The following is a 12,436-nucleotide window of genomic DNA, read 5'->3' as shown; positions in this document are numbered from 1 at the left end:
GCAGACACACAGATAGACAGGATAGAAATGTATTGACACATCGAGGTTTGGAGTCAGTTCATGAACCATGCACTATGTTTACGTGGAGCTCCCAAAACCGGATTTCGTAAATCGATTCCAGTTGCTCCATTAAGCATTTCAGTATTGATTCTGAAAATGCGGAACTATACACTCCTGGAAATGGAAAAAAGAACACATTGACACCGGTGTGTCAGACCCACCATACATGCTCCGGTCACTGCGAGAGGGCTGTACAAGCAATGATCACATGCACGGCACAGCGGACACACCAGGAACCGCGGTGTTGGCCGTCGAATGGCGCTAGCTGCGCAGCATTTGTGCACCGCCGCCGTCAGTGTCAGCCAGTTAGCCGTGGCATACGGAGCTCTATCGCAGTCTTTAACACTGGTAGCATGCCGCGACAGCGTGGACGTGAACCATATGTGCAGTTGACGGACTTTGAGCGAGGGCGTATAGAGGGCATGCGGGAGGCCGGGTGGACGTACCGCCGAATTGCTCAACACGTGGGGCGTGAGGTCTCCACAGTACATCGATGTTTTCGCCAGTGGTCGGCGGAAGGTGCACGTGCCCGTCGACCTGGGACCGGACCGCAGCGACGCACGGATGCACGCCAAGGCCGTAGGATCCTACGCAGTGCCGTAGGGGACCGCACCGCCACTTCCCAGCAAATTAGGGACACTGTTGCTCCTGGGGTATCGGCGAGGACCATTCGCAGCCGTCTCCATGAAGCTGGGCTACGGTCCCGCACACCGTTAGGCCGTCTTCCGCTCACGCCCCAACATCGTGCAGCCCGCCTCCAGTGGTGTCGCGACAGTCGTAAATGGACGGACCAATGGAGACGTGTCGTCTTCAGCGATGAGAGTCGCTTCTGCCTTGGTGCCAATGATGGTCGTATGCGTGTTTGGCGCCGTGCAGGTGAGCGCCACAATCAGGACTGCATACGACCGAGGCACACAGGGCCAACACCCGGCATCATGGTGTGGGGAGCGATCTCCTACACTGGCCGTACACCTCTGGTGATCGTCGAGGGGACTCTGAATAGTGCACGGTACATCCAAACCGTCATCGAACCCATCGTTCTACCATTCCTAGACCGGCAAGGGAACTTGCTGTTCCAACAGGACAATGCACGTTCGCATGTATCCTGTGCCACCCAACGTGCTCTAGAAGGTGTAAGTCAACTACCCTGGCCTGCAAGATCTGCGGATCTGTCCCCCATTGAGCATGTTTGGGACTGGATGAAGCGTCGTCTCACGCGGTCTGCACGTCCAGCACGAACGCTGGTCCAACTGGGGCGCCAGGTGGAAATGGCATGGCAAGCAGTTCCACAGGACTACATCCAGCATCTCTACGATCGTCTCCATGGGAGAATAGCAGCCTGCATTGCTGGGAAAGGTGGATATACACTGTACTAGTGCCGACATTGTGCATGCTCTGTTGCCTGTGTCTATGTGCCTGTGGTTCTTTCAGTGTGATCATGTGATGTATCTGACCCCAGGAATGTGTCAATAAAGTTTCCCCTTCCTGGGACAATGAATTCACGGTGTTCTTATTTCAATTTCCAGGAGTGTATCTGGCACTTCAACAGTCGATATTCGCTCCAAAGCAAATGTGTAACTTTTTTTTGAAACTTGAGTGTGTTGTCAGGTACCCATTTTAAGGCGAGCGAGGGGTGGTAAGCGCACTTGCTTGTCTACAAAACGCGTGTAGTTAGCGGTTTCCTATCCCCGGTCCTCCGGCAGTGAATTCACCTTTATGTTGATTCACAGTTCAGCCACGAGGCACGATATTTCCGTCCAGCACCTCGAATTTCGCTACACTTAGCGGGTGGAGGACGTGCTAAATAACGTTCCAAAGTTTCTAGCACACCTGCGTATAGTTTATTCTGCAAGTGCATCATCCAAAGTACACACACTTAACACACTTCTGTACAGTAGCGCGGAGTGGCCGCTTCGTTCGAGGCGCCATGTCACGGATTGCGCGGCCCCTCCCACCGGAGGTTTCGAGTCCTCCCTCGGGCATGGCTGTATGTTTTGTTCCTAACGTAAGTTAGTTTACGTTAGTTTAAGTAGTGTGTAAGTCTAGGGACTGATGACCTCAGTAGTTTCATCCCTTAGGAATTCATGCATGCTTAAACATTTGTATTGTCAGGCTATGTCTTATTTCTTTTTTTCTTTTTTTTTTATAGAAACAAATGTTTCAGCTAATATGGACTAAATGATTATTTGTTCAGTAGCGGAGAAGCAGAAACATTAGATTGACCATAAGTTCTCTACCTGTAATATTTACTTTGACAGCAACAGCCACCCAAGTGCTCACTGAATCAGTTAGTGGAACGCCACACGTGTGTGACAAAAATACACACACACACACACACACACACACACACACACACACACACACACCAGAATCGCAAAAGCGATATTTGGCCAGTCTAGCAGACCAGGTTCTGGACTTAACATGTAAACACGACAGCGATAAATGGTTTTCGTAATTCGGTTTTCACCTTCCGGAAGTCGTGTCGCGTGTAAACGAAGTAACGTTTATGTACCTGGTTCGGTAAACAGAGGATGGTCAGTATCGATATATCGATAGTTGCATGAACTGCGTTAGTGCTATCGATACAGAAGATGTGTCGTATTCAGTCTGTCTAATTTTTGAAACATGAAAAAATAGATTTTTTTAAAAAAAAGTAGTTAGGTTCAAACAGAAAACTTTTATGATTAAAATTTTTCGTTTGAGAGATCTGTCACTGATTTTGAAAGACGTACGCATGAAGTTTGATTGAATGAAAAACATATCAATTATTTCGTTGCTTTTGACTCACAGAAAATTTACTGACTTGGTAACTACAACGAACTATCACTACTAAGGTATTAGACAGAAAATAGACATTGACAGGACAGAACCTGAGGAATAAAGGATCATTAATTTGATGATGGTGATAATGGAGAATTGTGTGGGAATGAAATTTGTAGAGACCAAGGCTTGAATCCGGTATATACAGGTTCAAATTGTCGTAAGTTGTAATGGTTGTGCCGAGACGAAGAGAGATGAGCACAATTGAGAAGCGTGGAGAATTGCACCAAAACAGTCTCCAGATACGATATATTAGTGTTTCTTCCGGTTCCAATACCGCATGGAGCGACTGAAGAATGCTTAAATGCGCTACAATTTCTCTAACTTGTTTTCACTGTCAGTACGGAAGCGATATATAGGTGGCTGAAATATATACCTCGTTTCTTCCTATTGTAAGCAGGCTTCTGTGGAGTAATTGGCGACTATCTTCATGCAGCGCTACCCTGTGGATCAAAAGAACCTGTCGCCATTCGCACTGCCCTCCTTTGTATGCATTCAGTAAAGACTTATTTCGTAGGGGCAGAGCCGGTTTAAGGCCCAAGCGACACGTAACACAACTAATACCGAAAACTGGCCCTGGGTGTGGGTGCCGTACAGTTGTGTGACTCACCTCACAATACTTAACGAGTATTTTGCTGCCAATCTCCTTTGTAGACAAACTCAATTTTCCAACTATTCCACCACTAAACGCAAGTCCGCCCACCTTACGTATGATGCAGTGTGAGAATTCTATATCATATAACCAGAAACAGTTGCCTCCAGGTATTTGTATGAGCTGATTTATTCCAGTAATGACTCAGTAATATATTTTCTACGTTCGTCAAGAACAATTTTAGTTTCAACGTGAGGGAGTGTGGGTCCTGAAAAGGGCATGCTGAACGTAATTATTAGCTATCGACTAAAACATTCAGCCAGATAAGCCCATACAAAGTAATTAAATCAACATCTTTTACGATTACATAGCACTAATACACGGATCTTTTTTTTGTTATGTTGCGTGTCCATAGGTAATCGCCTAAACAACCTGCGCATAAATGCGGCCCAGGCAAAGAGAATGTTTTGTTCCTACACACAGCAAACCGTCAAGTCGCCGCCTCAAACATTTAGAAATTTGTGGTAAGGGCTGTGGGACCAAACTGCTGAGGTCATCGGTCCCTAGGCTTACACCCTAATTAATCTAACTTAACCCTACTTACGCTAAGGACAACACACACACACACACACACTCAAACCTCCAACGGGTGGAGCGCACAATCTGTGACAAGGCGCCTGAGACCTCGTGGCTACCCCGCGCGGTTTGGCGCCTCAGGCCCAAGCGATAGCCACCTAGTTGAATAGGGGGGAGGGGAGCGTGGGCGGGCGTGAATTACTCATTTCTACCGGGACTGTGTAGACACGCATGCACCGCATAGGCTGACTACCGGCTCTGTGTCCCGTATGAGATTTGGCCACCCTGTGTAAATCTGGATGGTCGGATGGGGATTCGAACCGTGGTCCTCCCGAATGTGAGTCCAGAGTCCAGTTCGCCTGGTCCAAGGATAATTTGAGCAGACATGTGAAAGAGAAACAGGCACATGCGTCGAAGATGAAGACAATAGCTTCGAACTTATCGCATTGAGAAAACACAGCTCCAGTTTTGTACTGTCAGTTATACCACCTCCCCTTTGTTGCAACTAACGAAGTTCTAAGTTCCTAGGAGCGTGTTTGATGAAAACTTAAGTTAGAAAAACCCTATCGTAAACCTCCTGAAACGTCTACCTTCAGCTACTTATCCCATAAGAATAATACTGCCAAATTTGCAGGTTTGAAAATTAGGAAGTTAACTGATTTGCGTAGTTCCGTTCACTGATGTCGTACGGGGTAACTCCTCATTTAGTCAAAAAGTATTCAATGCACAAACATGTAATAAAGTAATTTGAATTGTGTGTCTTCACACATTACGTCTTGGCAGGCTCTCTTTAAGCAGCTGGGAATATTATCCACTGCCTCACAGCACATTTATCCACTTTTGAAATTTATTCTCAAGAATCTGTCAGTGTTTGAGAGAGAGAGCAGTTCACTAGTACAACACAAGAAGAAAAAAAGATATGCATTACCCCACAACTAATAATAAAGGGGTGCAATACGCAGCTATCAAATTTTTTGACACACTACCAACGTAAGTAAAGTGTCTGGCAGACAGCAGAAGTGTTTTGCGGATGTTGATTAAATATGTCTCTCCTTAAAAACAACTTCAATACCAGTAAGACATTAATGAATGGTAATAGTCATTTATACCGAAGATGGAAGTGGCAACGTGTAGCAATGTAAATAAATATTTAGCGTCTTTTGTATCTTTTCAGCTGACATGTTCCATATCAGAACGTTTATCGTGAATATGGTCTATGGAACAGGTAACTAAGTAACCAACAATGTACTTCGATTAACAGAGCAGTTTTGTGCCAGCGCTGTATACAGTCTCTATAATAAAGCTTCCGAAGAAAACAGCGACTGTCGTATAACAGGTGTAAAACGTTACATAGGGTTATAGACGGAGAGACGCTGAATGAAACGCCTCGAGCATCAAAGAGAGAATACGCTAAGCCTTCAACAACTACCGCAGCAGAAAGTTACTGTAAGACGTGTCACGAAATCCAAAGAAACTCAGGTCATTTATGGCGTCAGAGTGAGCGCCCAGAAATTCATAGACGACGTCCAAATGTTGTGCAGAAAATGGAAACAACCACTCTGCTTGAAACCTCCCCTTCGAAAAATTTATGAATTACTGTGCTGGTAGACCCCTTACGTTATTTGATTTTCAAACAGCTGAGCAAAACTGAACGTACTCGGACATTTCTCTCTTTACTTATTCTGATCATCACTAAACTAACACACAATATTTTTTGCGCAACGCAATCTGACTTTCAATAATCTCTACAAAAGATTGGCCCTCACTAACAATAACCTGTACCTTTCATGAATCACTTACCTCACAAAAATCTTCCGTTACTCGAATTACTGCAATACAGCGATCGCCAACTCTGCCAGCTAAATAAAGGATTCTAACTGCTGAAGGCACTAACTACTGATAGTAATAGTTAGCAAATGAAAGATTTTGATAGAGAACAAACAATATATTTACCTTAATAGTGTTCAAAAGTCATTATATATATGCAGTCTTCCAAATTTCGTTTTTCTGACAGACACACGTCTAGATCGTACGCTCTCAAAACTCTGCCATCTCTCTTCCCACTTCCACCACTGCTGGCGGCTCACCTCCAACTGCGCAACGCTACAATAGCGAATATTCCAACAATGCCAACCAGCCACAGACAGCACACAGCACAGCGCCACGTGACGTTACCAACATAAAAACCTAAACAGTCTACTTACATAAAAACCTAAACACCGGACTTACATAAAAACCTAAACAGCCTACTTACATGCTGAATACGCGGAAGCACATCATTAATCAATGAAGTTAACAAAACCTGAGAGATCGTATTACTCCCGCAGCTGGCCAGCCGTCAATATTCGCACCGAAAAGTGACGCGTGCAGACGTGCTCTGGTTCGTGAACTGCTGCTCAGGATTCGACTTCCCTCTCTCTTACCTAACGCTCGACCACATACGAGACATCGCTGTTGATTTCCATTCATCTGCCAATGGGGCCTCGCGGCCAACAATGCCATACGATCATTTCCATTTCCAGCAGACTGCACTACCGCTTCGTTTCCTACGGTGACGCGTATTAAATTACTTCTTTTCCTTAAATCTTTGTCACTTTCCGTCGTGTTGGTGTTGCGTCGGTTCTTCGGAATGCCGAGTTCACGGCTTCTTTCGGCTGTGGCCTTAAATGTCGGTTTTGAAAACGCCGTTCCAGGAAGTGATCAATAATACGACATCGTTTATATTGAGCGTCTCACATCTTCATGGTAGAAAGTATATGAATGATCGGACATTTAAACCTGAGTAATTTTCGATAAGGAATGTACGAGGGGTGCTGAAAAGATAATGCCTCCGCATTTTTTTATGTTGAGACTCTCAGAGGTTTTTAAAGTAATAACAAACGCTATTAACTTTCTGCGTCTTCATTCTTCATGTCTACGTTATTATTTCTCACCATAGACACGCTGGCGATGAACATATTTCTCCCAATGAGAGACCAGATTTTTTGATACCCTTAGCCGGCCGTGTGGCAGTGCGGTTCTAGGCGCTTCAGTCTGGAACCGCGCGACCGCTACGGTCGCAGGTTCGAATCCTGCCTCGGGCATGGATGTGTGTGATGTCCTTAGGTTAGTTAGGTTTAAGTAGTTCTAAGTTCTAGGGGACTGGTGACCTCAGCTGTTAATCCCATAGTGCTCAGAGCCGTTTGAACCATTTCACACCGAAACTTCAGGTACACTTCAACAACGCCACGAATAGTTAAACTGAACATAATAGCCAAATTTGTGCCGTTCGATCCCAATTATATCGAAACACGCACACCTAAACTCGTCCGCATACCAAGAACGCTGCTGAACAACTGATTAAAAATACTGCCTCATCAAAAGTATCCGGATATATATTAGTAACAATTATTACGGCGTGCCTCCACCTTATACTACATGGTGGCTTGAGCTTTTCAGAATACACTTTCAGTGAGGTGGCTCAATGTCTGTCGAGGAATGACAGTCCATTCATCGCCAGGACCTGATACCAGAGAAGTTAATCATGTTGGGTGCTGCGGTCTAGAGCTAAGTAGACATGTTGACTCATCCCAAAGGTGTTGCCCTGGGTTCATGTCGGGACTCGGCTCACGGCAGTTCAGTTCCAGGAGTATTATTGTGCACAAACTATTAAGGCCAATAAGAGGCTTAGGTGGAAGGTGCGACAAGCAACACACTACTGTTTACCTGAGGGTCGAACGTCATTCATCTCTGGTCCATATGTATTTTAAACTAGTTTGTGGAGTAGATAATGCAAAAGACACGAAGCACATGGCGGCGATGCTGTCCACTGTTTTCTAACCCAGTTGCAGTTGGACAACACAACGTGTTATTAAGAAGGATTTTTAAGTACCAGAAGACAGTGTTACTGTATCACAGTTAGTATGCCGAACGGATTCTTCACCGTCTATCTATGGCATATGACGTACTAATTATTGAATTTTATTATTATAAAGAACACACGTCTGACAGTTTTGACTTTACTTCCGGTGTACCCAGCAACTTGGAGGGTAGGGCATCTGCCATCACACTCCTCCCTCCCTTCTTACTTAGAAACAAGTTTTCTGCGTAGATTCAGCACCAATTTGAAGAAAGGCAGAACATTAATGGATACTTTATAGTAGCAAGTGCAGCCAGAAACTTTTGTCGTTGAATCTAAAAACTATTTCGCCATTCGTTGCGAAACTACTCTGAGTTCTCCCCCCCCCCCCCCCCCCCCCCCGCGATTCCCCTCTTTATATCCTGGGTATGGTTTTGGAATGTAGTCGAATTAAGTCGGATGATGCTGAGGGAATTAGATTAGGAAATGAGACACTTAGAGTAGTAAAGGAGTTTTTCTATTTGGGGAGCAAAATAACTGATGATGGTCGAAGTAGAGAGGATATAAAATGTAGACTGGGTAGACTGGCAATGGCAAGGAAAGCGTTTCTGAAGAAGAAAAATTTGTTAACATCGAGTATAGATTTGAATGTCAGGAAGACATTTCTGAAAGTATTTGTATGGAGTGTAGCCATGTATGGAAGTGAAACGTGGACGATAAATAGTTTAGACAAGAAGAGAATAGAAGCTTTCGAAATGTGGTGCTACAGAAGAATGCTGAAGATTAGATGGGTAGATCACATAACTAATGAGGAGGTATTGGATAGAATTGGGGAGAAGAGGAGCTTGTGGCACAACTTGACTAGAAGAAGGGACCGATTGGTAGGACACGTTCTGAGACATCAAGGGATCACTAATTTAGTATTGGAGGGCAGCGCGGAGGGTAAAAATCGTAGAGGGAGACCAAGAGATGAATACACTTAGCAGATTCAGAAGGATGTAGGCTGCAGTAGGTACTGGGAGATGAAGAAGCTTGCACAGGATAGAGTAGCATGCAGAGCTGCATCAAACCAGTCTCACGACTTAAGGCCACCACCACAACAACAACAACATCTACATCTACATCTACATCCGTACTCCGCAAGCCACCTGACGGTGTGTGGCGGAGGGTACCCTGAGTACCTCTATCGGTTCTCCCTTCTATTCCAGTCTCGTATTGTACGTGGAAAGAAGGATTGTCGGTATGCTTCTGTGTGGGCTCTAATCTCTCTGATTTTATCCTCATGGTCTCTTCGCGAGATATACGTAGGAGGGAGCAATATACTGCTTGACTCTTCGGTGAAGGTATGTTCTCGAAACTTCAACAAAAGCCCGTACCGAGCTACTGAGCGTCTCTCCTGCAGAGTCTTCCACTGGAGTTTATCTATCATCTCCGTAACGCTTTCGCAATTACTGAATGATCCTGTAACGAAGCGCGCTGCTCTCCGTTGGATCTTCTCTATCTCTTCTATCAACCCTACCTGGTGCGGATCCCACACTGCTGAGCAGTATTCAAGCATTGGGCGAACAAGCGTACTGTAACCTACTTCCTTTGTTGTCGGATTGCATTTCCTTAGGATTCTAACAACAACGGTTTTGTCTTGCAGTTTTCATTGTAACTTTGGCGACGAAATCGCAAAAGGAGTCTGGGTTGGAATTGCTCAGGTAAGTTTCCTGACTTGCCTCATTACGTGTTTCGAGCGTGGACGATACACTTCCTCAGGTTCCAGAATTGTTACGGTGCAACAAGTTGGCGAGAAGGAGCGCGCAGCGGGGCTCTATTGGCCGCTACAATAGCAGGAAGCTGGCCGACCCGAAGGCGCGCGCGGACTTCCTGTCTCGCGCGCCAGCCAGTGCCAAAGATATTATGACAGAGAGCGCTGCCCGCCACGCCACGCGACGCGGCGCCGCGCCGTTTGCTCTGGCCAGTGCAGTCTGCTTGGGGAGTGCGCCGCGGTCGGACGTACGTCGTAGCGAGCGCTTCAGAGAGAGCGCCAGTGCGCCGTCCTTACCGCGCAGGCTCGCGCCGGTTCAGGAAGTTGGTGCGCAGGCGCGCGATGCGGTCGCCGCAGCAACACGCCGCTGCCGACCAAGGTGAGTCGCGGGCCTCTTCGTAAGTTCCACGGCCTTAGCAGGCGCGCAGAGGTCTCGGCCAGAGTGAAAGTGGCTGTCAGATGGACCGGTACGAGTCGAGAAAAAAACGGAGAAAGCTGCTCTCGAGTGGAGCGTTGCGTCGCGTCGTGTTGGCCGTGCAAACGAGAGAACACCGACGCGCACAGGTTTCCCTCTTTAGAACCTGCTTGGCGAATGTCGTTAACTAAAGCACAAGCAGTAATTAATTTGGGCCATATATGTCTGTGTTCACCCAGTTATGGTTAACCAACGTCATTAGGGAAACTGTTATGAGTTTGATTTTCTGCTTTATTGGTACATTTTCCCCATGACTTGTAAAATATCTTTGGATCCGACTTAGTACACTCGTGTGTAACATGTCTTCATGTGTACCTAGAAATTGTTGCGTGGTGAAACTCAGTAGCAGCTCTGTATTATGCCATATATAACGTTCTGGCCGCGCGGGATTAGCCGAGCGGTCAAAGGCGCAGCAGTCATAGACTGTGCGGCTGGTCCCGGCGGAGGTTCGAGTCCTCCCTCAGGCATGGGTGTGTGTGTGTTCGTCCTTAGGATAATTTATGTTAAGTAGTGTGTAAGCTTAGGGACTGATGACCATAGCAGTCAAGTTCAACTGGCTCTGAGCACTATGGGACTCAACTGCTGTGGTCATCAGTCCCCTAGAACTTAGAACTACTTAAACCTAACTAACCTACGGACATCACACACATCCATGCCCGAGGCAGGATTCGAACCTGCGACCGTAGCAGTCGCACGGTTCCGGACTGCGCGCCTAGAACCGCGAGACCACCGCGGCCGGCAGCAGTCAAGTCCCATAAGATTTCACACACATTTGAACTTTTTTATAACGTTCCGTTTTCATCGAGTCGTTAGGAACTGAATATAGGCAAGCATTATTCAGTTCAGAATGAGATTTTCACTCTGCAGCGGAGTGTGCTCCAAGTGTCATTGTAGCATACAGCTATCGAAATTTGATCTAGATAAACTGAATAGTGAAACTTCCTGGCAGATTAAAACTGTGTGCCGGGCCGAGACTCGAACTCGGAACCTTTGCCTTTCGCAGGCAAGTGCTCTGCCAACTGAGCTACCCAAGCACGACTCACGCCCCGCCCCCACAGCTTTACTTTTGTCAGTACCTCGCCTTCTACCTTCCAAACTTTACAGAATGTCACTTGCGAACCTTGTAGCTCAATTGGCAGAGCACTTGCCCGCGAAAGGCAAAGGTCCTGAGTTCGAGTCTCGGCCCGACAGACAGTTTTAATCTGCCAGGAAGTTTCACTATTCAGTTTATCTAGATCAAATTTCGATAGCTGTATGCTACAATGACACTTGGAGACCTCCTTTTCTTTCAGTATCACATTTTAAATTTTGTAGCGAGAGAAACAGTCGTCTATGACGAAGTTGTAGTACCATTTGGCTTACCCATTGACAGTGGCCATCTGACTAACTGCACGTGCACACGAAGAAACTCCTGAGTTATATATGTGTCTAGCAGGGCACGTGCCTATTTGAGACATAAAGGGAAGGGCAAATGACTTTTTGTACATATCGATCCTTCTGGAGGACCGACACAGTTCAGTTTCATTCAAAAAAATTATCCGACGCTTCTGTTGTAATATTTGATGAAACCTGGACTTACAGCTTATTGGGAGTGTCAAAGATCAACCTAGACACCCAGTAAACAGTGGATTTGTCAATACTTAGGCCCGTTTTAGTTTATGTTTACAAATTACTGTCTTGCCACGCCCACCCTGTCAAGTGTGGCCGTCAGGGTGGCCGTGCGGTTCTAGGCGCTTCAGTCTGGAACTGCGTGACCGCTATGGTCGCAGGTTCGAATCCTGCCTCGGGCGCATGGAAGTGTGTGATGTCCTTAGGTTAGTTAGGTTTAAGCAGTTCTAAGTTCTAGGGGACTGATGACCTCAGAAGTTAAGTCCCATAGTGCTGAGAGCCATTTTTGAACCTTCCAAGTGTAGCTGACACACACACACACACACACACACACACACATACACACAAATATGAACACATATATGAATGTTGCAAGACATTAGAATATATAAAGGTTAACAAAAAAATGGTTCAAATGACTCTGAGCACTATGGGACTTAACATCTGAGGTCATCAGTCCCCTAGAACTTAGAACTAAGTAAAGCTAACTAACCTAAGGACATTACACATATCCATGCCCGAAGCAGGGTTCAAACCTGCGACCGTAGCGGTCACGCGGTTCCTGACTGAAGCGCCTAGAACCGCTCGGCCACACCGGCCGGCAAAGGTTAACACACCATATACTGTGTAGCAATTTAGACTGAACTTTAAGATATACGGTTATTTCGGGCTGATATTACAAACTTTAGTAAGACCCACCAGGTTAGCCGAGAG

The 12,436-nt window shown here is 46.1% G+C and overlaps 1 protein-coding gene across 7 annotated transcripts in view; it reads left to right on the top strand.

The window, feature by feature from the left end:
• LOC126336494 (phosphoinositide 3-kinase adapter protein 1) overlaps positions 1–12,436 on the top strand; it is a 391,158-nt gene that overhangs the window by 284,790 nt on the left and 93,932 nt on the right. The window contains exon 1 of one of the 7 annotated variants that reach the window (XM_050000241.1): positions 9,806–10,018. The exons of 4 other annotated variants lie outside the window; for them this stretch is intronic. In XM_050000241.1, the coding sequence (XP_049856198.1) occupies positions 9,982–10,018 (37 nt within the window). In that variant the 5' untranslated portion in view covers positions 9,806–9,981. Of the gene's footprint in view, positions 1–9,805; positions 10,019–12,436 lie in introns of those variants that run through there. 2 more of the 7 variants (XM_050000242.1, XM_050000244.1) reach the window with 2 other exon arrangements.

This window comes from Schistocerca gregaria, chromosome 2 (genome assembly GCF_023897955.1).
Source record: "Schistocerca gregaria isolate iqSchGreg1 chromosome 2, iqSchGreg1.2, whole genome shotgun sequence".
NCBI lineage: Eukaryota > Metazoa > Arthropoda > Insecta > Orthoptera > Acrididae > Schistocerca > Schistocerca gregaria.
Note: the sequence above shows the minus strand (reverse complement) of the source record. Positions and strands in the feature narration are given on the sequence as shown.